The sequence below is a fragment of the Tetrao urogallus genome (genome assembly GCF_951394365.1).
Source record: "Tetrao urogallus genome assembly, chromosome: 2".
Taxonomy (NCBI): Eukaryota; Metazoa; Chordata; class Aves; order Galliformes; family Phasianidae; genus Tetrao; species Tetrao urogallus.
In genome coordinates, this window is record NC_136814.1 from 96,187,809 (window position 1) to 96,215,415 (window position 27,607).

Sequence of the window (27,607 nt, forward strand, 5' to 3'; positions counted from 1 at the left end):
ATCCTATTCCTATTCCTATTCCTATTCCTATTCCTATTCCTATTCCTATTCCTATTCCTATTCCTATTCCTATTCCTATTCCTATTCCTATTCCTATTCTATTCCATGTATGTTTATCAGCCAAATCAGAAGAAAGCAGTAAATGAACATCAACATTAGTGATTATTTCTCACATTCTGCTGCCACAGAACTCCCATTTTTCTTTTTATTTATATCACATAGAGTATTTCAAATTAAAATACTACCATGAACAGCATCACCACAGTTACCAGAACTGCATTCACTAGGTGCAGCACCTCACAGGCATTCACTGATTTACTTGAAAAAACCCTGGGGTATTGGTTCCGAGAAACAAGCATTTACCACAACAGAATGAAGTAGCTATTGTCAGAGGTGGGATTCCTCTGTCTAAAGTGAGCCTTTAGGCACTTCAGCGTGCACAATATATCCACATGGGGTTGACACGTATTACAGGAAATCTAAAATATTTATTTTTCTTTAAGCTATTTGGGATAGCCCAGATCATCAAAAATGCACAGCAAAACTCTACTGTATTTCTCAGGAAGATGTCTCCTGAAGTCCAAATTTATTTCTAACTGAGAGGAAGATCTACTTTCATTAGTCTGGATAAACAGATGACCTAAATTCCTATCATTACCAATCTGACACTAAAAGAGCATTTTAAATTTGCTCCCGTTCATCTTCTGATACAGAACAGTGCTCCCAAGCAGTCCAGTGGTATTATCTTATGAAGCATTATGAACTGCTAATGAAGAAAACGACAGTGCAATAAAATAAAATGATACAAGCATGGGCAGCAATGCTAAAAGGTCAGGAATGCCAGACCACATCATCCATTTCCTGCCTGTGTCTTTAATCCATATTGCTTTATGTGGGTGCTGTTGAGGTTGAAGCATTACATGACAGTGCAAGCCTGAGCTAGCAACGAAAAAGGTATATTTTAAAACACAGAGACACTGGGATATGTGGATAACAAGTATCCACATAAATATTGCTAAAATCAAAGAGGGTTTTCAAAACATACAATAAAATATCATTTTTCTTACTGATGTCTGTTGTTGCAGTAAGTACTTTGCTGTTTTAAATCCAAGCCTTGGATGTTAATTCCACAGTTCTGCACATCATCCTGTTTGCTGTACAAATCTGCATTCCAAATGGAGAACTGAGGCTGAATTTTCCAAAGGCCAGAGGATTTAAATGTTGTCAGCTTTAGAAGTTTACCTTCTGTTCCGTCTTACTGTTGAAATAGGTCAAATTCAGCTCAAGGATGTTTGGCCTCATTCTGCTTACTTTATTTCTCTGTTCCAGAAGTTCTGTTGGATTAAGAAAAGGGTCTTTGTCTTCAAATAATTTTTTCTCTACTTACGTAAAATTGCATTATTTCTGTAGGGGAATATAAAACAAAATTACTGGATATCACAGAATTGCAGGGATTGAAGGAGACATCTGGACATCATTGAGTCCAACCTCCTGCTATAGCAAGTTCCCTGCAGTAGGTTACACAGGAAAGCGTCCAAAAGGTTCTCCAGTATCCCCAGAGAAGGAGACTGTGGGCAGCCTGTTCCAGTGCTCTGTCACCCTCACAGCAAAGAGATTTTTCCTCAGGTTTGCATGGAACTTCCTGTGTTCTAGCTTGTGCCCATTGCCCTTTGTTCTATTGTCAACTACAGATATTTCTATTCTAAAGGAAAAATGATTAGGCAGACTTCTTTACATTTAACAGATCAAAGGTAGGGCCTTTTCCATTTCCTTGGAAGTCAAAGGAATTAATTTCCTTGACCTTATTTAGGTCAAGGAAATATTTATGTATATTTTCTCCATGACTGCACTATTGTACTAAGAGGCAAAGAAATGTTTTTAACTCCTGGGTCATTTCCCTGGCATTTTGGTACCTTCCTTTTTCTGCTTTCTCCTGTGTTTTTGGTTATTTCACTCCCTAATGGTTCCCTCCCTCATTCTGATCTTTTTGAATTCATTCTGGTTATTGCTACTGACCTCACTTATTTCAAAGCTGAAGTCTCTTTCCTTGACTGATTACTACTAAATGAAGTGTTGATATGTTTGATAGCTCTCCTTCATATGGTATTGATCAAAGACCCTGAGTGCTTGTACTTGTTAGTCTGTGATGAGAAACTTTCCTCTGAAGTGCTGTGATTTTATTCTTCCTAGATTTACCTGTGATGATGTTGACTTCAACTTGCGTGTCCACAGTGCTGGCCTTCTTATTTGTCGGTTCAATCACTTCAGTGTCATGAAAAAGCAAATTGCAGTAGGAGGACAAAGATCCTTCCACATTAAGTCCAAGGTGGGAACTGAGACTTCTTCTTCCTTGTTAAAATTTTGTTTTCCCTTTTGTACCTTGTAACCAGGAGAGCTGAGATATTAATGGTTCAGATGCCAGTAATGGGATACGTTTGCTTCTTTTTTTTCTAAAATCCAATTTTCGAAATTAACCCAAATAACATTTTACAGTAAAGATAACCATTCACTGTAAGTGTAAAGTATTGATTACTCATCTTCAAATGATTTCATATTCAGGAGTACTTTGGTATCAAAGAAGAAAACTCTAAGTCTCTGTGGATACAAATATAGTTATTTGAATCTCTCAACGTTTTTAGTAGCAGATACGTTTGTCTGAATGACTATTCTTGTATAAGTCTTACATTTTTGGGTTGAGATGTGTTTTGTACAAACCAGAATTCAGATAAATGCAATGTGATTGATCAGGATTGATCTGTGCCAGAAATATTTTTTCCTCATAGGTATCTGACATTCCAGTTTCAATCTCACCTGCTCAATACATTTGTGCTCCTGACAGCAAGCATACCTTCTTGGCAGCACCTGCCCAGTTACTCCTAGAAAAATACCTCCAGTATCACAGCCATCGCTTCTTCCCTCTCTCACTGAAGAATTATAGACATCCAGTGCTCTCTGTTGACTGTTACCTCAACTTAGGACCGCAGGTATGAAACAAAGAAATCTTTAATTTGCTTTAGGAATGTATTGCCTATGTTTTGGATGAGTTTGTTGATGGATGCCTTCAGAACACAGCCTTCAAATTAACAGATATTAGAACCCTATGGTGTTAAATTGGTCTTATAGAGATATTGGGAGAAACTACAAATAAAGTACATGGAAAGCAATATCAGAGTTGTCCAATAGAATTGGTGAGTGGTATTAGATTTTTAACTTACATCGAACACTTCTTTTTTTTAAGAAGTGTTTTCCCAGTCCATTGTAATTTGGTCCTTCCTACATCAAATATCTTCCACAAGAGTTTTACAAACACTAACTAGTCCTTAAAAAGCACTTCAAAATACAAAAGTTTTTGTCCACTTTTAACTGACAATCTGAGTCAGAGCAGCAAATACCAAGATACACAGTCAGAGTGGGAGAGGCTGACATCAGCATTTAAGATCCGTTGGCTCTCCCCAGTGGCTTTGGACCTAAAGCCAAGGTTATTTTTAAATACAAATGTAGGTCATGTAGAAGTGCGATAGTAAGGAGCTGATTTTCACTAATCTATTTTTATCTTTTCACTTGACTTAAATACTAAATGAAAATCAGTCTTGCTGCATTTACTAACTTAACTTCTTTACCAAAACAGCTGTGTAATGACCTTCCAATCTGTGCTGCTTCCAGAACATTTTGATCTCTGTCTTTCTTGCTTGGGGGCATGATTTAGCAGAGGGTTGTTAGAGTTAGGGTAGTATGGTTAGGTCGTGGTTGGACTCAATGATCTTTAAAGTCTTTTCCAACCTGAGTGATTCTACGATTGATTCCAGTCCTTTCTGGCTGAGCTTCCCATCATGCCTGAAAAAACAAAATCCGTGGAAGGGCACTGTGCTGTTAGTGCCTTCATCCACTGCATCCTTTCAGTTAAATTCAGTTTGGGAATTGTTACCTGAGCTAGTATGTGATACAGCAGGATTGAAGGAATTATTGCATCTACAATATGTATAAATAGAGATATCTTGCGCCAGTTTCTCTTGCTGTGAGTCAACCTTCCTCCACTGAATCATGCTGATTTTGGCTGGATGTGGGTCTGCCCCAAGTGAGTAGAAAGGCACTTCGGAAGTCCAGTTATATTTAGAGGATTCCTTAACCTGAAATTTACAAAACCTGAAAGGATGCTATAAATACTCTTGGTTCCCACTGGAATAGGAGATTAATAATAGAAAAAGCAATTAGACAGTAGGAAACCTCATGCAATTATGTAGATGCACAACTATACTGATTTTTTAATCCTTTTGTGATGTAAATGGCATTAGACCTTTCTATAGGGTTTTTCTTGTGTCAGACTGTGCAGTTACTATATTTATGCTTGTGTAGATAAACTGTGCTGCGCAGGTCACAGAGTTGTGGATGTGGGGAGCCATCATTACTGCAGCTTTCAAACCATTCATATCTAAACCTCATGATTATAGGAGTAATGAGTAATTATGACTAATGAATAGTTACAGATACTGCTTTTAGATTGCTTTTTAATAAGTAAAGGAATTGTTACAAAGGAACAGTAATGATCATAATGTTTGGAGTTGGAAAGCAAGTCTGAAGGTGGATCAGGTGCAAATACTGTAAGGTTGATGTGAAGAAGCCTGAAGAAAGCTAATTTCTATGTTTCTTATCCCCTCCCAATCAGATTGCAGTTTGCTATGTGAGTTCACGGCCTCACTCTCTGAATATCAGTTCCTCTGGTTTGACATTCAGTGGTCTCCTGCTGTACCTCTGTGACTCCTTTGTTGTAGCTAGCTTTTTGAAGAAGTTCCATTTTCTTAAAGGTGAGCCTCAACCGTTTTATTACAGGGAATTATATGACATGGTCACTGGAAATCTGGGATCAAAATGGGGAAAGCACCATTGACTTTGAATGTTATGTGAAAAACTGTGCATGCACATGTGTGTATTTGTATTTGTGTTTATATGCCCTCCCATCTCTGATATTTGATGATTCATCCATAACGGTGTTAAGTGTTCTGCAGACAGGGAAACAACGTTTGGTCTATACTGCTATGAATAGTGTATACACATAAATTGTTACCTTATATTTGAAAATGATTATGTATGAAACATTCACCCATTGTGTTCTTGCAAGTGATGTTTTTTCAGTTGTCAAGAAAAAATGCATGATGATAAGACTCCATCAGAATCTGTTTGCTGTTCCTGGAAATATAAATGCTATCATTAAAAGTTATTCTTAGTAACCAGTTTCTCCACATAGTGCATATGATCATGGACAGCACTGGAGACAAATCACTTCTGTCTGTATTGCAACTTCTTTTGGATTGTTCTGCTGCTGTTGTAGAGATTCAGTGCTCTGGGGATTTGTTTCACTCAGCTACATCTGTCACTGGAGTATAAACACCACTGCCACTGCCTTCTTAAAACAGAAGTTATGAATTGCCATGTTCTTTTTTGTAGTTAATGCAGTTTTGTATAGGTATCTGTAGCACAGATTAGGGTACACAATGCTTTACCTGCATGTGCTACTGAAGCCACGTGAGTCCCTGTGTCTATTTGCATTCTGGAGCAATGTCCACGTTTGAAGTATAAAAGGACTGCTTCCATTCAAAGTTACTCTGCATTTTTTTCGAGTGACAAGAAGCCTGCACAAATCAGATGATTTTTGCAGTGTGTAGCACAAAGTGTATTTGATTCAAGAGTTCCCTGTTTCCCTTGGCAGTTTAGTTGACCTTCTAATCAGTCAGTTAAGCATTAAACACCACTCGACTCTCTTTACTTTTATTGTATTCTCAGCTGTTTCTGTCTTGGGCATCTCTTTCTATCTCACTGTCTCTTTTGCAGAGTAATGAGAGCAGGTGAGGTGATTTCCTCTTGACTGAGCACTTTTTTCAAGAGCCAGGAAATCATGTGTGTATATGTGTTGAAATAGTATCAGTATGCCAGTCAAAACAGTTCATATTAGATCATTTCTGGTCAGCAAAACACACAGCTTAATTAGCCATTGTGGGGATTGGCTTGTGGTGTGTTTTGTTGAGTGAGGGTTTCACTTAACAAAGTAATGTTCTATCAGGGCTAGAACAGTAATAGATGTAAGGTATTACTTTGTTTTCTGTCACCACCCTCTTTGACTTGACAGATTTGATCTTTCTTTCTCCAAAGAGAAGGAATGTATTGCTAATCCTGTGTACTAGATGAATACTAGATATCCCAGGTTACAGAAGAAGACCCTGATAAACAGGGAACTGAAGATAACTCTCCAAAAAACCTAAATGTCTTAGTTTTCACTCAAGAATATCTGTAGCTCCTGTTTTGGAAGTGGTGGAAATTCCTCTTGCTAAGAGGTGGTGGGAGATGGGCGATTTGAGAACAAGGGTGATACTCACATGGGTTTCTTACTGACTGTTTACTTAGGTGCCACCCTGTGTGTTATTTGTCAAGATCGGAATTCTCTTCGCCAGACTGTTGTCCGGCTGGAGCTGGAAGATGAATGGCAGTTTCGATTGAGGGATGAATTCCAGACTGCCAACGCAAAAGAGGACAGGCCACTTTTCTTCCTGACTGGACGACATATTTAATAGAAACTAGACACTTTTCCTGAATAACTAGGGAAAAAAAAGAAGAAGAAGAAGAAGAAGAATGATACAGGAGACTAATTGCCAGCATCTCATGAAATGGCTTTTGAGAGGCTGTGCTTTCTGAGGAGAAACAGGACTTGTCATTGTCTATTAGAATCAATTTATCCTCTTATTTCCAAGCACTGTAAGTGGATTTTCTAATTTAATTGTCTGACGGAGGTAATTCTTGATTCCTGGGAAGGACAGAGAAACTCATTATTCCTCGTGGCAGCAAAAAATTTCAATCAGAAGGGAAATCAATGAATGCATTTCTTCTGACACAAAAAAGACCACACGCAAGTTGATAAGCAAGAGTTTTAGAAAACTTGTGTTCATTCCAGAAATAGGAAATGTAAATGTAGGAACAGATTTTGATTTTTGTTTTACAAGTCTTATTTATCTAACAGTTGGCACAAGGCAACAGGAATTGTTACAGTCTTGTAGAATATTGCTCTTAATTGATCCAGGTAGGCTTTTTAATGAAGATATGTAAAGTATAATTCTTAAAGAATGGGAGCCCAGTTGGAGTCTTATTTTTTTTAACAGATGCCAACTGGATAGTTTTAGTATACGGGAATCTTGGGATGGCAGCATAATCACATGTCTGAATTTCATAGCATAAACAAGAGCCAGGAAATTTGACAATGAAATCTGAACGTTTAAACATGAAAATGAAACTGCTTGGCGCAACTGAGAGCACCAAATGGTGAGATTTACCTGCAAGTGATTTTTACATCTAGAACATTGATGTTTTTGTTTTCTGACTAAATTCTTGCACTGACTACAAGCTTCAAGGTAGGCCCAGTGCATTCAAGACAGTGGATCAGATGGTTCTGAAACTTTCCTAATACACTTACTGGGGATATTTTCTTGCCAGGGTGCATTAAAAAAGTGAGAAAATACAGACTAATTTAGGTGGCCATACAAGAGCATGTTCTAGAAAGGCACCGGGCATCACAGTATTTTTGTGCTCTCTATATGTGAAGTCAGTGATCACAATCCTTGTCTAGGTTTTTGGAAGTATTCTCTAAGTTTCAGATTTCGTGTTTATTTTTATAGAATCTGTGTAAACTTCATTCAGTCTGGATGCAGGAAGGGTAAGTATAGACATTTCCACAAGGTGTCTAATATTTGGGCAGTCTTTCTTGCTGGATACACCAATGAGAGTATCATTGATTTTATATTGATGAAATGCCATTAGGTGCCTGAAGCCTTTACAGTATCAGTCTTGAAATGAAGACATGAATATGGCTGTGCCAAAGAGCAAATTTCATAGCGTTTACAAGGAAAAGGTAATTTCAGTAAATACGAGAGACTTGACTGCTATTTACAAGAGACAGACTGCTATTTGCAAGATAACTGCTAGAAATCAGTGTGCTTATGTATTCTGTTGTTTTTCTTTCAGAGTGAGATTGGCTTTGTTTAAGTTTTGGGAAGGAAGATGGACATTGTCTTATGTAAATAGCACCACCTGTGCAGTTTTCACCTGTTGGTTAGTTAATTTAAACTTTTCAAAGGAATGTGACATTCTTGTCCAAACTATTCTTTATAAATAAAGTCAATACTGCATGGATATCTGTCTTGGTGGTGTATAGCACTGGATGTTTTTTGTGGGGGGAGGGTTGGGGGAGGAAAAAGTTTGGTTGAAAGGGGCTAAGATGATTAAATGAACTAAGATGATTAAATGAAATATTCCTGAACTGAATAAGAGAAAACAGAGTGTCTTTTAATGGTCTAAAGCATAACATAGCCTCTAAGGTACATGAGTCTTTAAAAGAACTCTGGGCTAAAGACAGAGCTTTGAAATCTCCTTTCTTGTAACCAAATGCTCCAACTATTTATGCCAAACATTTGCAAACTTTTCTTGTGTTTTAGATATGAGATGATTTGTTTTGCAAGTCCTTAGAAGGCATTTTCTCCATGAATCAACCTCTCTAATGGAAAAAATGCCTAAAGTATTTATTGAAACAAGAAACCTTTCAGTTCTGCTTTCAGAGATGGGGGCTTTGCACAGAAAAATTTCTGGTTGTTCACTGTAGTCTTAAGAATTTATTTCAGAGCAAATATATGTGTTTTTTCTTTTTTTCATAAAGGAAGTGGTAGAGAAATATGGTACTGTCCAGCATATTCATAAATAAATTCTTGCTTTTCTAACAACATTTTAATATATTCAGTTTGACTACTGAAATGTTAGGAAAGAGAAACAGAGAGAAATAACCAGAAATTAGAGGAGCTAGCATGATTCACAGTAAGTTTCAAGAACACCACACTGGTGAGAATATCAGTGTGCCTTTCTTACCAGTCCAGCCTCATGCATGTCCCCATAAAGTTATTGACTAGTGTGTACAATGCTTCTGTGGATAGATATCACTGTGATAAAATACAGATCCATTAATGTGGCTGTCAAGGTTCCTCAAACCTTTACAGCACTGCAAAAGTTGCTTGATTGTGCTTAGGCTCTGTCTTCATGGAATTATCCAGCATTTACCCTCTGCCTTGTCCCATGCTATTTTACTTGTGTTCAGTTCTACTGGCACTGGGTAAAACCTTTTGAAATGATCACAAGTTCAAAGATTTTCATTACATATCTGCAAGATAAAAAATGCATTTAAACTTCTAGTTTGGACAGGTAGGTTTTTAGGTTTTGGTTTTGGTTTTGTTTGTTTGAAACAATTCCCTGTTAAAGTGGTTGCTGGCATTTTGGCATTCTAGGTTCTGTACTCTCATTTGAACAAACCATTTTATATCACTGGAGATGTCTGACATCATTTATTAAGATTACTTGTTAAGATTTAAGTTGCTGACATAAAGAAGCAGAAACATTATGAAAATGCAAAACATTGTAACTGTGTGTTTATTTAAAGTTTTCTGTGTGGAAAAGATAGCTCTTTTTCAACTAGAACATTATTACATTTTTGAAATTTCAGCAATAAACAGCCTACTTAAAATATTCAGTAACCCAAATTCTTTCATGTACAGACCAAGTGAACGGGGAAAAGCTTAAAAGTAATTCCAGAAAGGCATGTTTACTTTATTGCTGCTGTGGCATTCTTCATGCAAAACTGTTCTTATCTGTGAAATTAAAACATTGCTAAATCCAATGGGAATCAAAAAATCACATCCTTTCTTGACATTCTCCTTTGGCTCAAAGTTACTTGCTCACTGTACCCTTTATACAGGATAGGATTCTCAGGACCAGGCCTCACCAGACGTGTTTCTGTTGTGTGACCAAGCACAGTCATTCTCCACCAAAGAGTACATATATAAACAGTCACATATATAGTGAAACTGGCTTGAACTGCCCATTTTCTGACGAGGCACATCCTGCTGTAAGAGCAGATATGCACTCCTTGTGTGACCAAAATGCAGTTGCTTCCCATATAGGGAAGCTAGGCACACAATATGGCCAAAAAAACACAGCATTTTCTTAATGTGGTCTGAGTAGTGGTGGTGGATGAGGCAGGGAGTACAGCTCTCCAGAGCTCCATCCAAAAGTTTCTTCATTCTTGGTATAGTTTACCTGCTAAACTCCCTCCAACTGTCAGCTATCAAGCACAGAGACAATGTAGGATTTTGTGTCCAACCTGGACTCTGAGGTGACACAGTAATGCAGATAAACAATCAAGACAAATAAAATGCCGTCTGATTGAGTGGGACTGGTATCTCTTGCCATACACACAGTAGCGACTTCTTTTTGCTGCGTATTTTTTACCACAGGGTTGAGGACCCAGGTCCCAGCTCCATTCTTGTCTTACCTTTGTGAGAGGGAATTATTTGCTCTCCATCACGTTTACCTTTGTGAGAAAAACTGGCCCATACTCATTAAGCAAACAGATCATTTATTCTTTCTGACTTGGCAAGAAGATAGAGCTCTCCATCACACGGATTGATGTGATAATGTTGTAGGAAACAAAAGGCAAAAGGGAACTGACAGCATGCTTTTACTGACTTTTATCCAGCCTCTAACTTCTTCTCAAGTGCCTCCCATGCTTGCTGTCTTAGTCAGCCACTGTTATCACAGACAGTATTGTAATCATGTTCTGTACTGCGTGTCAGAGGGCGAAGCATTTTGTGATTCAGCTTTGCAACAGACAGTATCCAAATATAGAGAAGGTTACTGGGAAGGTGACATTATATTCCTTCTGACCATCCTCTCTCCGCTATCAAAGCATACTTCACAAGCACTTGAGCACTGATGTCTGGTATTTGAATACCATGGGCATTATAGATGACACGAACGCTACAGGATGTAAGGGATTTCAGCATTCTTCCCTTAATAAGCACCTCCTGTTGTGATGGGGAATGTACAGTTCTCAGCTCCCACGCTGCATCTCACAGCAGCTGCTAAATATATCAAAGGCAGATCTGTGATACTCTGTGGTGATGTGTGTCGGTCACACATAGTGAAAGAAATACAAGAGAAACAGACTCAGTGTGTAAGGCTCAGGTCACAGAGGTTCACAAGGTGGAGAAGAGAAGTGGGGCTTAAAGCAGAGATAGAAGAAGCTTGGTGTCTGCCCCTCAGCAGTCTGCCTTGGTAGTTCATCAGCTTCCACTGGAATAATGTGAGAAATAAACTGTTATTTTTTCCTTTTTGCTACCTCTTTAAGGACCCAGCTCTTCAGTGAAAAGGAAAATTGATTCCGCATATTCTCTGCCTGTTGACTGCCTTCCACCCTTTATCCCTGCTCCAATTTTCACCTAAAAAAACAACAGCAGTTCTGGTCAGTGCTTTTATAACATTTCCAGTCCTGCCTTGGCAGCTCCAGAGGCAGTCACGGATTGTTGTAGAGGACACAGCTCAGGGAGTTCTGAGGCATAGCCCAGCTGCTGGCATTGCTCAGTGTGTACATGCTATTCAATAAAAGAGAGAGAGGACATCAAAGATAACAGTGAGAATTCTTCTCAGTAAGAAAAAGAGATTTGACATTGCCTGCTATGGTTTTAAGAAAGGCTTAATAAAGTTGCCTGGGGAGGTGGTGGAGTTACCATCCCTGGAGCTGTTCAGGAACCACGGAGATGTGGCACTGAGGGATGTGGTCAGTCGGCACGGTGGGGATGGGTTGGTGGCTGGATTTGATGACCTTAGTGATCTTTTCCAATCTTAATGACTCTATGACTCTATGATCTGTATGTAAATGTGGTTTTGTTTAAATCCTCGAAAAACCTGACATATTTGTTTTGCATTTTCTTAGTTATATAAGCAGAAGGAAATGTCTTTCTACTTGTTGCATCACTGATGTGTTGACTGAACACTTAAACTCTGAACATATTAAGGAGGATTATTTTGGCAAAGTGCATTCTGATGTGTTATAGAAGAACTTTAGCAGCATTGTTAACAGCAGCTTAACAATTTCCTTTTTCTTTTAGAAATAACAGGGCTGATATGAAAGTGAGTTTGGACTTGTTACTGCCCGTAGGGAGCCAGGAGGGACTTAGTAACTGTTTTGAGAGCAGGGTATTGCAGTAGCCACAGGATTCTGTACCGCACTTAAGCAGCAGGTCATTTTGCAATTGCACAGAATCTGGGTTTGGTGATGATGTCATTTCTTTCCCTTTGAATTTTATTTTCATAAATGCCCATAGTCTATCAGATGTAAATCTCAGATCTGTCCTACACAGACTGGCATCTGTGCTGGGACACATCAGCAGCCTTGTGTGCCACTCTCAAGTGGGGAACACTGGGCTGTATTTGGGCCAAACACACAGCATCTTACATCTTACCTGTGTCACGTGTCTTTCATTATTTGTTCTCCTTGGCACCTATATAATTAAAAAATTCCAAGCTCCATTGCTATGTATTGCTCAATCTCCTCTTCTCTCCCTTGCAAGAGCTCCTCCTACCATTCTTCCAGAGGACGTTTTCATTTTGTGGGGTCTGCTGACCTTATATAAACCTCCTGACATCCCTATTTGGAGAGAGGTGCTGGATCTGGTGGATCATGGTTCTGCAGAGGAGTGCACAGGACTGCAGCAGGGCTTCTTGGTGTGGTGCAGCATGATCCTGGGGCTCCTTTCCTGTGTGCGCCCAAAGGCACAAAGCAGAGGGCCTTATTCATCCCTATTTCAAGGGCTTGTTAACTGTCCTTGGTGTTTAGGAGATAAAACAGAGAAAGTAGTGAAAAGCAGTTCCCTATGCTTTGTTCTCAGCAACTCCAGCATTGTGAAAAGGCTGGAGAAAGTTAGACTGCTCTAGGAAAGTGATCCTGCCCCAGAACAGCAGAGCTGTGGCTGTATTTAAAAACATCTTAAATTAATCTTAATGAAAAACTATCCTGTTAAAAATAAGAAGGCATTATCTTATCAGTTCAGAAAATACAGCTCACACCAAGGCTTCCATGAGATAATATTACCATTTTAAATATTCTGGGATGATTACAAATGTTTTTTTTTTGTTTTTTTTTTTCCCCTTCTCATGACAGAGCACTTACAGATGCTATTTATAAAACGAAATTGGCTCCTGTTTACCCTGTGTCCTCATGTAATGAAATCATCAGGCAATATTTAAAATTGTCACAAGATTTTTGTATGCGTTGCATGATTATCCAATGAAGCTTTTTGCTACAGGATCTCCCGGAGGCAATGAGCTGAGTAGGAATCCAAAAGTGACTGTGAACTTTATGTGAACCTGAGTCTGAGAATATCTTCTGTGATTTTTGGGGCAGTCCCAGTGGGTCTCTGATGAGAAATGCTAACGTGGGAAAGAGCAGCAAAGTAGCAAAGTCGTGGAGAAATGGGAAGGCACTGAGAGGAAAAGGGCTGGCACCTGAGGCTGTAGGAAGGAGACTTTCAGGAGGCAAAGAGGAATTGGCCGGGCTGGGAGCACAGAAGTAGAGGCAGTGGAAATGAAAACCTTAGGGAAAGGATGGGAATCACTGTTCTGATGTATGAAAGTTAGGGGGAAAATCCTTTTCCATGTGGTTGTTCTTCCGTTTCTGGATTTCTCGATCAGAAACATCTGGTACTGGTCACCCTTGGATGCAGGACACCAGACAATCAGGAGCATCCCTCTAGGAGCAGCAGTCACCAGGTTCATGTGCTGCACAGTAGAAATGCTTGTAGCTGTCAGGACTTCCTGGGGAAAGAAAGTTCCCAGAGCTGTTCAGTGCTCAAGATAACAAAGGCTCCAGATGTGCAGTGTGCTGGGAAAGATGTCCAGCCACTTCTTGAAGGATTTTATAAATAATATTACTATTTATTATAATACTATATATTATATAGTATTATAACTGTGATTGAAACAGTTTCTGATAGACTGTTATCACAGTTTGAAAGTAAATTTAACAGAAGAGTTGGGTGGTACAGTGGAAAATTACTCTGGCAAACAGTGATTCCCACCTTTCAAATGCAGTGAATAAACATTTCAGCAGGGGCAGGAATGCCACTGAAATGCTCTAGGTGTGGCATTTCCCTGCTAAGCAGCATTCAGGAGAATTGTATTGAATTTCCTTCCCCAGATCAGTTCCAGAAAGAAAATGTGATGTGCCAGATACCTATTAAATGGGTTACTGTGCTGACAGTCTTACCATTTGCTCTTCAACAGAAGCAAGTAATTTGAGCATCCTGGTAACTTAAGTGCTGTTCTCTTATCTCTGCAAAATGTTGGCCTGCCGTATTAAAGTGACCTGACTATTTGGCCACCTTAGATTCAAAGTTTCTGATGTGTCTGTCTAAGTAGGCATTAATTTATCTGAAAATTAACTCCTCTCCTGTCTTCCAGGTGAATGCCCCATGAATGTCCATGAATGTGCCATTTACGGTGGACAGAGACCATATGCTGGCTGCAGGCTGCTCCTGTGCTCAACACCACATTTCCAAAGTTTTCTTTTTGCATTGCTTATTGTTTTACCTACTTAGTGAATCTACATATAGCTCAAGGTGAAATATCAAACGCAGCTGGGTGCACTTGTTGATTTGATGATCATTATCAACTCAAAGATAATGCTGGGTCTCTCCTGCAGTAGCTTACTACAAATAGCACACTTCATTCTTGAGCACAGAGGAAAGATTGAGAAGCATTTGCATGAAGTCAGGGATTTTTTATAAGAATTTTATTTCACCAGCAAATGCAAGTGGATGCATCACTAGAAGAGGAATTAATAAAATCAAAGCCAAAGGTTATGAATTTGAAAGCGTAACAGAGCCGTGAATTACTGGTCAGCTCAACAGCAAAGCCTCTCTGTGTCTCATCTGGGATTCCATTCAGATCAGCTGCCAGAGGTGATTTTAGGACGCTGAGTTCTGTAGTTCTCTTATAGACAAGGGCGTCCCACCTCAGGTATCTGGGCTCATTTGTCTGAAGTTACATAGGACAACACTTATAATAATTGTCTTTGCACTTTGGCACATATCTGAAAGGAAATGTAAGACCAAAAGAAATAAGTGGAAAAGAAAGTGTCCTCTTTCAAGTTCTTCATTGCACAGAAGGAGGAATCTGTGCTGCCTGCGCAGTTACGATCTGTAACAACTGCATAGCTATGCAGAAAGGCAGAATGAGATTTTGACATTAAGAACCTGCCTTGAAAACAAAATGAAACCATTAAAATCCATTCTAAATATGATTAGTGATGGTAATAAAACGTTGGCAGGGTGAGAATTCCTTATATTCTGTTCACAGATTGTAACACTCAGCAAGTTGTCTGAGCATAAAATCTCATACAGACGTACAATGGATACTGACTGTTGGGAAGTTAATTGGTTTGCCAAGCTCTAATTTTTCACTGAACCTTATGACTTAATTAGGATACTTGAGGAGTCAGTTGCAAGGAAAATGTGCTCTGGTTTACGGAGCTCATGTTTCTTTCTCTGACTGTGCTTCCAAGAACTTCAGCAGGTAAAATTAGCAAGCAAACGCGATCACTGGGAAATTATATTCTCTGGAGCTTTGTTGTCAACAGCTAAAACCTGAAGGCAGCATTTTTGTATATGGCTGAAGCCAAGGCTAGTTTTAGTATCCTGTGCAAAGAATGGGGGAAAACGATCACCTCAAGATGTCGTCTGAGGACGAAGAACAGCCTGAGAGCCCTCCTGGCTCCCCTTGGTCTTGGGTAAGATCTTATGCCTTAAGGTTGCATAAATAACAGTTTAAAGCTGTAGGAAAAAGTAAGAGACTGTGCTGTATGAGCCTGGATAGAACTGAATAAAACCAGCTTTCTTAATCTCCTAGCAAAGTATGCTTGTGCTTCTGTTTCAGCTTTACCTGTAGATGTTTTGAAAACATTTGAATGGTGAAAACCTATTGCTTCAGTTGTGTATGTCAGGTGCTGCAAGAAAACCTGACTGATTCTGTACCATTTGCTTTGCTGTCTTACTGGCTCCGTAAAGCAGCACTGTGGAAATGTACCATTTGGTGTGATGGAGGGAAGTGATTTAAACAGTAGCATAAACCTTTGCTCTAAACATGTGTTAAGAAGAGGCTCAGTGGGACTTCTATTAAAGACACAGAAATGCATTGCTGTCATTTTTTTCAGTAAGACAGAAACTGCCTTAATACAAAATATGGTGCACCAGTGGTCCACTAAGCATTGTCCTGTGGTTCAAGGTTCTGGCTTGATGCCTATTGATACCAGAGAGGCTGTGGGTCAGCAAGGCTTTCTGACGAGAAGGTAAGGGATGTGTTCATCCCGATAGAACTTCAGATCAAAACAGGAACAGTTCTACTGAGTGGTTCGGGAATTCTGTGGGTTTCAGAAAAAGAGGGTTGTGCAAGCAAGGCTTTCAATTACTTTTTAGAAAGCATATTTACTAGGATTGTGATTAAAAAATAGATCTTGACATTAGTATTTATGTTTTCATTTCATGATCTTAAATTTCATTACCTTTTTATAAACACATGCACGTATGATTTTTGTGGAAACATCAGCGTTTGAAATGTTTTCTGATCGTTGGTGGTGAGGCACAAGAGGCACAGTGTCTGTAAGCACTGAACTGACATTTCATGCAGGTACTTGAGGAGTTATCAAAGAAAATTATTTTTGAAGGTAAAAAGCATAGAGTAAACTGTTTTAGCTGACGATAGGACTGTGGATTTAAAATTGGTTCATCTTCGGAGGAACATGCAGGGAGGATAAAAAAGAATATCAGTTGTTCTCACTATCAATCCACAAGGTTGCTGACGAATAACAGGATTAGTGTGTAGGTGAATATCTATTTTTAAGGTGTAGGAAAACAATTTATAGATGTTGACTTCTTAATTAAATTAAGGCTCTATTTTCAGTTAAGATCCCATGCAGACTGATCAGAATGAAGTCTGGGTGTGGATAGAGATGTGCTGACCAACTAGCAGATAGTAGAGCTCTAAAGAACTTCTACACTGGTGGTATGGTAGTAAAGGTTGAACCTTCCTGCCATTATCCCATTACATGTTGCTGTGACAGATGACAGCAGAGGGGCACTCTGACACAATGGAGTCTGACATGGAAGTGCTTATGTAGCAAAGGTGTGTCACTGAATGCCTCTGTGAGGAAAAGATGGCACCCACTGACATTCATCAACACTTGCTGAATGTAGATGGAGACCAAACAGTGGATGTGAGCAAGTGAGGGGCATTTCAGCAGTGGTAGCAGTGATAGAGGGTCACCTCCACTGGTGCAGACCATTTTGAGTGCAGCACGCAGGCTCTTGTTCATTGCTTGTGAAATGAATGGTGGTGACTGTTGAAAAACCGTGTTTTGTAGCTGAGAATGTGGTTCTATCAGTGCTGCTACGCTCACTGCATCTGTAGTTTCCATGGAAATGAATAGGATGCATTACTTTCAGAGTGACTTACATTTATTCAATAAAAACTAACTCTGAGTATGGCTAAAAAGCTTCAGCAGATTTCTGGCTATGAGTTTTTATTAAAAATTAAGATGTTCTGAAAAACCAAAGCAAAGCAAAGCAAAAATAAAATGAAAAAGAGAAAACAAAAAAGCCAAGACTGTGGTGTATACATATGTACTTTAGTTTAAATTTCCCTCTGGGAATTTCCTTCACTTATAAGTCTCCCCAATTGTGAAGAAAAACCATGGATTCCACTGAGCCATGGAACATTCTATTCTGTAACAAATGTGGAAGTTTCATTACAAATTAAATAAGCAGTGTTATTTAGCATATAAAACATATCGGATTTTAATAGAAATAGATATTCCAAATATATTTGAAAGTGTTGGTGTTGGCCTCTAGGTTTCTGCTAAGAACTTCAGAGAAGCCCATTTCTCTCCATAGATTTACTGAAGTGCTTCTGTGTGTCTGCAAATCGTGCAGTAAATAAAAAATTCCCTTAGGATGATGAGGGAAGACTTGATTTGAGATTTTTAAAAGCTCATAATGAGGAGTTGTTCAAATAAAAGATTCCATAGGTATGCAAGGATAAGCATTTGAGTCCTTAGGTTAAACTTTGAAATTTAATGTGCAATTAAAAAGATTGCATGCTTCCAGAAGCAAAAGTACTCTTTTATAAGCATCTAGGCTTCAAAACTCCTTGTTTACCACAGCATTTCAAGAGGATCACATAAGTATGATCACACAAGGACATCTTATTTCCATAAAGATACTGAATGAGATTATATATACTTCTCCCCCTTTCATCAGATGAATAAAGGAAAATTAGGGAGGGAAGAGTTCGGTTGGATGTCAGGGGGAAGTTCTTTACAGAGAGAGTGGTGAGGTGCTGGAACAGGCTGCCCAGAGAGGTTGTGGTTGCCCCAAACCCTAGAGGTGTTCAAGGCCAGGTTGGATGGGGCTCTAGGCAGCCTGGTCTAGTATTGAATGTGGAGGTTGGTGGCCTGCATGTGACGGGGAGGGGTGAGATTCATGATCCTTGAGGTCCCTTCCAACCCTGGCCATTCTGTGATTCTGTGAAAAAATGCATAACATGAACTTCAGACAAAGAAATTACACATCACTGAGAGAAGCCAATACATCATGGTGAGGATGGTGTAGCTATGATTCGGACTTGAAATAGATACTTAGGAAGGCAGTTTTGTGGCAATTATATAATAGATTAGGCAGAAGGAAAAGTTTTACCTTAAAAACCTGAGCAACCAGTTCAATTTCTTTTCCTTCTTTTTTTAACCACCCACTGGCAGTGTGTCACCAGATGAAGTTTTGATAAAAACTGTGACTAACCTGTGTGGCTGGAAATAGGACTGTTAGGAATGGAGGATGCTGCCGGAGCAGTGCGACCTGCAGCCCATATTGCAGCTGGATGACACTGGTTGTGTTACACTTGTGTATCTGCCTTTCTAGACCTCATGTGAAGGTAAGGTGATTATAAATTCTCTACGGCGTCATAGTCGATCGCCACAAATTTGTATTTACAATGCAAAGATGGATTCATTTTGCTCATTCTTGCACCAGATCTACACTGAGGAGAGGGATGAGCTGATGGGGGCTGCCATCATGGGCACACAGAGGCTGAGAGCAGATTCCCCAGAATGGCAGTCAAAGGTGTCCCTCAAAGGCTCTTGCTCAGGAAGCCTTCTGAGGTGACACTGCAAGGCTGGGTGGTGACACCAAACCTAATTCCTGCGGCTTTTGCCTACAACACCAAAATGTCAGCAGGCCATATATCACCACAGGGTGCTGGGGTCATGATGGGTGTGTGCCAGGCACACAAACCTGACTGCCCATTTTGTGACCAGGAAGCGCTCGTGAGGGGCTGTGGCAGGAGCTAGGAGAAGGCCTTTTATTCCCCTTGATTGATCTGTTTGGATTCAATTTTTTCATGCTCTCATCAGTTCACCTGGGGGTTGTTTACTTTGTTTTGCAGGGTGTGCTTGAAATCCCCGTGCTTTGGGTTGGACAGCTGTCTTGTCAAGTGGGGGAGGTCACGAGGTTGCTCTGGGGATCCTTGGGTGTAGGGTCACCTGCTTTCCAGGGAGAGCCCACAGCGAGGTTTTGTACCTGCTAACAAATGATCGTGTGGTTTATGCAGGTTTAATTACAGAAATATCTAGGAGCACTACCTTATCTAGTACTCAGCCCACCTTCATTATCTGAAACTTTAGAGCAGGGCTGAGCCTGCTAAACTACAGAGGACACAAAGATCTATGCAAATTCCTGTACGAAAATTCCCATGTAGCCTTGGGCAAACATCAGGTTTTATTTTCCATAATTCCCACTTGTTACAGGGAGCTCTGCTCTGAGATCCCAGCTGAAGACCTTCATGCTTTGAGGAACTTTTGCTAACAAAGTACTGACTTTTCTTCACAGCAGATTGCTGGAGGTCAGCAATCACTCTGTATCTGGGGATCACGTCTCACAGAGCCTGCCCTGTCTTAATATAGACTTGCAAGTTCACAAGGACCAAAGGATGTGAGCTGGTAGGCAAACAGTATAGAAGCTACCAGCTGCCTTGCCTTCCATTCCTTCCTGTCGCCTACACTGCCACGAGGCTTCTTTTTAGCAGGATGAGTAAGCTTTAATAACAATTGTTTCCATAAATGCAGAGAGTGTTAATCTCCCTGTTGCCAGTGCTCCTTGTAGTGATCACTGACAGGTGATTCACTTGCAACTGGATGTTGCACTATTTCAAAGTACAAATTTCAGGAGCCGTGTTCAAATGACTGAACAAAACCTACAGCAAGCTGTCGGCAGCATTTGCAAAACACTTCTAAAAGTGTTTTGGCTCTAAAAGAGGCTGCCTCAGCATTCAGTGAGCACAGACCAGGAAAATAATCTCAGAATGTTCACAGCAAAATGGTTCAGGGAATGCAAAACTGGCTTTTACCTTGCTCAAAATGATATCTGTGTGTGTGTGAGTATGGAAATGGGAGCAAATGGTCCTGTGGATGCCATCACCTTTACAGTGCTGAAATAATTAAGAAACTGTAAATGGAGCAAAGATTGCCTGGCTTCCTTATGTGTGTGCATCCTCTTAATATGAGGAATTTCAGAAGCAGGTGGGGGCTTCCTGTGACGCCCAGTTCGAACCTGCACAGTCAGGGAAATATCCACTGCTTGGTTGTTTTTGGGGATGGCTGAAGGGTGTAGACACTCATAAAGTTTGATGATTTGCTTTATAAAATGGAGATATTGAAAGTTTTCTGTGCACCATGTCCTTTGGGGGCTCTGAAACTCCCTCTCATGCAGGACATTTTTTAACATGCCAGTGGCTTTTGTTTAGGTTTTAGCACCTGAAGTTAAACATGAAGCAAGTCAAAAATTTTGAAATCATGTGTTTTTCATGAGGCCTTCAGGGAGGTGAGGTCTCAGTAGCTATGAGGGATCCGGTGGCACTGTCAGAGCACTCAGGAAATGAAGTCAAGATCATATTTTTCCCTCAGAAACACTGCTTCGAAGTTACAGCTCTCAAAATCTTCAACATGTGGCAAGCTGTGATTTCTATCTTTACAGCTTCCTAGGAAGTCCATCATACAAACTGCAGACCACACCACAGTAGATTGATCACTTGTTGAACAGAGCGGATCTATAATACAGGTACTCTTACCAGGCAGTAGAGGAATGCCCTTTCATAGTAAATCCTTCCTTCTGAAAGGCCAAGAAGAAAATTGATGGATGGATTTATTTAGTTCCTGTATTTTCTCGCCTTCTCTTCCTTTATTCTCCCTTCTGTCTTCTGAATGTCATGAGAGCCTCAGATCTTGGAGCAATGCTGATTTTACAGTCATTACTTAAATGTACTACCTGAATGTACTACTGCAATGTATGAGAAATTTTTCTTTTGCCCAACAAACAAGGGGAACACAAGGGGCAAGAGAAGCATATTGCTACTTTTATTTGCTTCATTTCTTCAGTGGCAGACATCCTAAACTCGGAGCCTTTCAGCTAAATGAAAGATGTGCATGTTATTTGATTCATGAATCAGGTGAATAGTTTAAAATTTTTCTTCATAAATATTGATCCACTTTCAAACAGTAACCTGTCTTCACAGCCACAAAGAAAACATGTTCTTTTTTTCATTCTAACCCAATCCTTCCGTTGTTTTAAATTCATTTATTTAATAACATCATTGTCTTCCAGGTCTAAATAGTCACAGTGCAAAACTCTATAATATAGATTTTTTAAAAATTTTTTAAATCTTTTTTTGAATGGCTGTTTCACCATGGCTGACCGCAGCGATTTGCTAGTATCCTCTGAAGCCCTGCTGAGCCACTGAATATCATAAAACAAAATAGATATTTTCGATGAATTGTTATGAACAAGTTTGCAAACTCCAGCTGTAGGAGTTGGACAGACTGTGTTGCTGCCTAAAACCTTGAGAGCTGAGGATTTCTAAAACAAAAGTGACCTCCAGTGGTCACAGATATTAGTCATGGCTGAGGCCTTCTGTCTCCCTTGTTAGAAAAGAAGCAATGGGATAATTCTCAATCTGTGCCTTTTCTAGCATTGCCTCCTATGCCATCATCATTGATTAAACTGTTCCTTATTTCCAGGTGCTCTGTGTACATATGGGCTTGCTAACCAGAATGAAAGTTTTTCATTACTTTACCTTTTCATCAGTGCTGTATACATCAGGAATGGCTTTTTTTTTTTTGGTTGTTTTTTTGTTATGCTTGGGTTTATCTCCCCCATAATCTTTGCTCAGCTTCTGTGTGTAGTACAGCTTTGGTGCTAATATCCCCACATAGAGTGGAGTAGAGTTTTGAATAAACAAATAATTAGAGAATATAATGTCAAACATCTCAGGGTTCATTTTCAGATATTATGCTAGCAATTAGGAGTTCTGCAAAGCTTTGCTAATAAAATCACTAACTTTCCTTTAAAATCTGAAAATCTGATACATTTCTCTCTGGACTCATCTTTTCTTTGGTGTTTGAAGGCAGAGAGACATTAGGCAGAGGTGTAAGTTGGGGCTTTGTTGGATGTCACAGAATCAAGAATCATAAGGGTTGGAAGGGACCTTTGGCAATCATCTAGCCCACGGGTATCCAATTTTTTGGTTTACATGGGCTGCTCTGAATGAAGAGGAATTGTCTTGGTTGACATTATACATAGGTCACTAAGAAAGTAATGCTTGGGTTGGACATACCTCATCTAGTCCAACCTCCCTGACAAATCAGCTTCCTAAGGTAGGTTACACAGAAAAGCATCTCAGCAAACACCTCTGAGAAATCTGTAGAGATCAAGGATCATCTTTCAGCATACATATGTGAGCACCTTCAACCCCCCAGTTTTTGCTTAGAGGTTTTTGCAAGATGGGGAGCTTTCATGCAGAGGAATGTTCAAGAAATGCAGTAGAAATGAACTACTAAAATTATTTGTGTGAAGAACTTGAAGGAGAGTTTTCCCACTGGTATTTAATTATTCCGCATCTTTACATCCTCAGACTGATTTCACTGGCCACGCCCCAACATTTTTGGCAGGTCAGTGAAAATGCAAGTCATTGCAATTTGAACTGATTTAAAGAAATACAGACGTGACCTTTGATAAAAATGTTTGGATGTTCATAAATCCCTTCCGTTGGAAATTTTATTTTGCATGTGCAACAAAGGCAATGACTTCAGTGTAAGCCAATTAAGATTTCTGCCTAAGATTGAGAAACAAAGGGCAGCTCTTGGCCTAAGCCCTGTGAGGCTGGCCCAACACAGGGTGACAAAGCAACTTTCCCCAGTGGTGCTGGTTCAGCAAACCACTGCAACTTTCTCAGTTACTCCATCTGCTAAAAGGGGATTATGCTAATAACATCTTTTGTAACATGCTTTGAGATTCATGGAGGCAGTTCTTTATGTAACAGAGGGATTGAATAAACAGATTGTGAATATACTAATGCTTTTATTTTCTTCCTATGTAAAAAGCTACATGACAGATGAGAGTTAAAAGGATGGAAGAAGGAGGTTTGCTTATTTTTGTTTTATTCCTCCCTTCTGCTTCCTTCTAGCAGCTTCATTATGTTTGTAAAGTAGGAGTCAGTGAAGATGTTCACATCTCTGCAGCAACAAATTTGGATATAAACTGTGTCATAAAGCTTAAGTTTTGCTCAGAATTAATATTCTTTCTGTCTCTTCCCCCTTTCCATTCCAAGATGATACTTGTGCACAGCCAGGCCTTGATGGTACAGAAGAGAATGTGAACTTTCCTGAGACACTTTTTTTATGTAACAAGCTCACTGATCTCTATCTATCTTCTTCCTCCTCCTTACGAGCACTGCACAAATCTCAGCAGATTAGAGAATGATACAGAAATCTGTGTTATTCCTGAGGATCTCTGCAGCACTGACAATGAATAGCAGCAAGGAAATGGGATCTTCTCTTGGCCTAACACCACAACAACAAACAAAAAGGTGGTTTATTAATAGGTGTCTGGCAGACTATCTAATCCCAACACTTAATGACTGAAAAAACAAGATGGAGGCAAGTGTCTAATTTCTTGCTGGCAGTTTGTGCCTAATGGGTGACAGGTTAGTGCTGTCAGAGAAGCAACAGCCAAGTTTCTGACTCAGTTTTCTCAGCAGTACGGGCATCAGGGTAAGAGAGGGAGGTTTCTGTGCCAGATGTGAAAAAGTTACAAAAGAAGTGTTAATCCAGCACTAAGTTACCTTTTATACAGCCAGGCACTTTCCTTCTGAAGAAGGTGTATGTAACAGCTGGGCTGCATCCAGCCCAACAAAGCTCTCCCTCAGCCTTTGGCAGAAGCCACCAGGGAAGAGGGCTGCCAAAGGCCAGAGCCACAAGCCTCCAGCCCTTCCTCACGTGGTGGCTGGGGCTCTGCTTCCCCGTGACCTTGCCTCTCACCTTCCCATGGACTCATTTCAACTGCACCCATGTCAGGGGGAGGCAGAGGCTGCTGCATGGCTTTTGACTACATTTGGGCTCAGTGGAAATAGAGCAGTGCTCCCCCTGAAGGATTCATGTTCAAGATAAAGCCTCTGGAATAAATCAGTCCTTGAAAATATCTCTACTTCTCCACTGCCTATGGAGAACACAGTCAGCTAGCTCTCTTAGGCTTTGGCCAAGGTTAGGGAAGGTGCTGATAGATGGGAATCTGCATTACACTGCCATGCTGGAGCGGTTCCTCACTTTCATTTCTCACTGTCAGCAGCTATTGAAGGACTGACCAGACTTTTGAATCATGATATCACAGAATCATAGAATCATTAAGATTGGAAAAGATCACTAGGATCATCTAATCGAACTTTGGACCTATCACCATGACCACAAAACCATGTTTCTAAGTTGAATACTACTTCAGGAAATCCTCCCTCTTCTGTGATTAAGGAGGACTGCACAAAAGAGAGATTCTGGCACAAGCTTTTTGTTTTGTCCTTTTACAATGTGTAACAAAATGGACCACAATGAAGCTGCTGAGCTCTGGTGAAAACAAGCAAGCAATAGTAAAAAAAAGTGAGTCTTAGTGCATGTTCTCCTCCTCTGTAAACCCTCGGAGAGTTTTGACTGCTGTAGTGATTTTCAGCATGCATTTATGTCTGTTTTTCATTTTTCCATTATCCATGAGAGTCTGCTGAAGAAAAGCTGATTTCATTTCATGGCGTTGCAGCCCCTGCTGGAAGCATGTGCTTTAAGCACACTACAAAGTACAGTACAAAGGAAAATGTGTCATATGGGAAAAAACTGCGAAAAATGGTACAGGAGAAAGAACAGCAAGCTGCTATGGAAAGTGCCTTCCTATGACAGGCCAGAGGACTATTTACGTGACATTTTAGGGTAGGCCAGGTGGATCATGCTGTAACAAAGCTACGTCTTCCTGTTGATTAGAAAAAGAATCCTGATATAACCGTCTTCATTATGAATGTCCAAGGTAAGTGGGCAGCCCTAGGTTCTGATCTCCCTGAAGAAAGGTGGCCCTGAAGTCAGGGGAAACCATTCTCTATCCTGGAAGCCAGAAATGCACACCCAGGCTGAGTCCTTACGTTAAACATCTTTACACTTCTACTGTGGGAACTCTCTTAATCAAGTAATGTTTTTTTTAAACACTAAGAAACCATGAATGAAAACTCTGACCGGAGTGAAGCAGGCTCTGAAAAGATGTAGACCTGTGTTGTCACCTGAAGCAGAATACAAGTAACTGGATCTGTGTGCTTGCTTTTTGCAGAAGTCCCTTCACACAGGAATAATTAAATAACTACATGAAGGACATCACCTAATAAATAAAAATAAAGAAAATACCCTAGACCCTGCTCCAGTGAACAGATTATCTCTTGTTTTCATTCTGTCACCTCCTGCTCACTTCCTGATCTGTGAAGTTAATTACAAAAATGGATCCTGCTAGCCTTAAGTATTACATCCTTGATCATGTAACTGGATATTGGAAGAGGTTTACAGCACAGATCTCATAGAATAATAGAATCATAGAATGGCCTGGGTTGAAAAGGACCATAATGATCACCTAGTTTCAACTCCCCTGCCAACCACTAGACCAGGCTGCCCAGAGCTACATCTCACCATGTAATTCTTAAACTGTAAATCCAGAAAAGAGAGAGCCTCAGATCATTCCTGAGGGCAGGTTCTTATTGCTGGTTTAGTCCTGCATGTCTTCACTACCACCACAGCAGCAATAGCAGCTCCATCGGTGTAGAAGAGATGATTGTAAAGAACACTGGAAGATATTGCTTTATCCCAGGGTCAGCCAGCCCCACATGGAGCATATGCTGGCAATGTAAACTGTATGCTGTACAGCAAGGGCATCTGTGAAGCTTCACTCATAGCCTGAAGAAAAGTGATATCACTTTTAATAACAAAGGAGTGCTAGATGCCAGGCTGCTTTAAGCAAAATTCTGAGGAAAACAGGAGGAGAGGCAAAAGGAAACTGTAATGATACAATTCAGTTTCATGTTGGAATAATTTCAAAGCCAGCGCAATTATTTAAATGTTAAGTAAAGCTCATTAAGCTGAAAGGACTGTTAATGTGATTTAAAATATTTCTAAAGATTCTTAAGGCTTTACATATAAACAAGTATTAAACTTGCAGCACGGAAGTAAAACAGTTCTGCCCTGCTGCATTCTGCGATGTTCCTGCCCAAGAATGTGAGTCAAAAGCTTCCTCTTGTTCTGCACATGCTGTTTTTCTACTACTCAGCAATTCTGATTGGCTTTTACGATCCCCTCCTTCTTCCTAGAAATAGTCCTGAACAGCATGTAGTGTTAGTGAGAAAAACAAATCTCATATAACAAAAAGCACACTTAGGCTCTCCTCCTCCCTGTTTTCTGACTCCTGGACAAAATCCAGTAGGGAACAGCTTCCAAAGTCTATTTCTGAACTTGTATTTACTTTTATGTGTACGTAGTCTTTACTACATATGAACCCTATGTTGTGATGCAAGTAACTGGGAACCTTCGTTAACCATGAGAAATACAGCTTCATGACAGGAGGCTGGGGTTAGCTGGGTTGCTCACAAAGCACAGAAGGCCTGTGACAGTGCTAGCCACAATGGAGGTGTCCAAACTTTGTGGCTCACTAAGAGATCATAGAATCATAGAAACATAGAATGTCTTGGGTTGAAAAGGACCACAATGATCATCCAGTTTCAACCCCCCTGCTATGTGCAGGATCACTAACCGGACCAGGCTGCCCAGAGCCACATCCAGCCTGGCCTTGCATGCCTCCAAGGATGGGGTATCCACAAGCTCCTTGGGCAACCTGTTCCAGTGCATCACCACCCTCTGTGTGAAAAGATATAGAATAATTGTTTTTCTTCTGCTATTGTTTCCACTCCAAAAAACTGACCTTGGGACAAAAGTCCCATCCTCTCTGTACTATGAAGATACCACATTCTACAAAATGACCTAAGCTTACTCCCTAAAATGTGGCTTTTAAAAACTGAAGGTTACATATAAGACGATTACATATTTTTACAGCACTTAGCAATGTGCATGTGAGGCTGCATGATTTGACTGCATGAAAGGTTGAAAGAATCATGACAAAGCTATCTATTCTTTTTGTTTTGCCAGGTGGACAATCAGATGAACTTTAATTCACATGCAATTTAATACAGGCTTATTATCACTTTTTCATGAAGCCTTATCTTGAAACTTGATGGACACATTATTTCTTTGGTACACTTGCTGACTATGGGCTGTAACTTAGTATTTAGATATCATCTCTGGACT

At 40.0% G+C, this 27,607-nt stretch overlaps 2 protein-coding genes across 2 annotated transcripts in view; both read left to right on the plus strand.

Annotated features, from left to right (window-relative positions):
• The window catches only part of GREB1 (growth regulating estrogen receptor binding 1), a gene marked incomplete at both ends in the record, with an annotated part of 49,384 nt that extends 42,824 nt beyond the window's left edge, over positions 1-6,560 (plus strand). The window contains 4 exons of the mRNA XM_079550084.1: positions 2,191-2,326; positions 2,784-2,984; positions 4,664-4,802; positions 6,397-6,560. Coding sequence (XP_079406210.1) covers positions 2,191-2,326; positions 2,784-2,984; positions 4,664-4,802; positions 6,397-6,560 — 640 coding nt within the window. The remainder of the gene's footprint in view (positions 1-2,190; positions 2,327-2,783; positions 2,985-4,663; positions 4,803-6,396) is intronic.
• A 9,005-nt stretch (positions 6,561-15,565) lies between these two features.
• The window catches only part of LPIN1 (lipin 1), a gene marked incomplete at both ends in the record, with an annotated part of 73,151 nt that continues 61,109 nt past the window's right edge, over positions 15,566-27,607 (plus strand). Inside the window, one exon of the mRNA XM_079550790.1 lies at positions 15,566-15,646. Within this exon, the coding sequence (XP_079406916.1) occupies positions 15,566-15,646 (81 nt within the window). The remainder of the gene's footprint in view (positions 15,647-27,607) is intronic.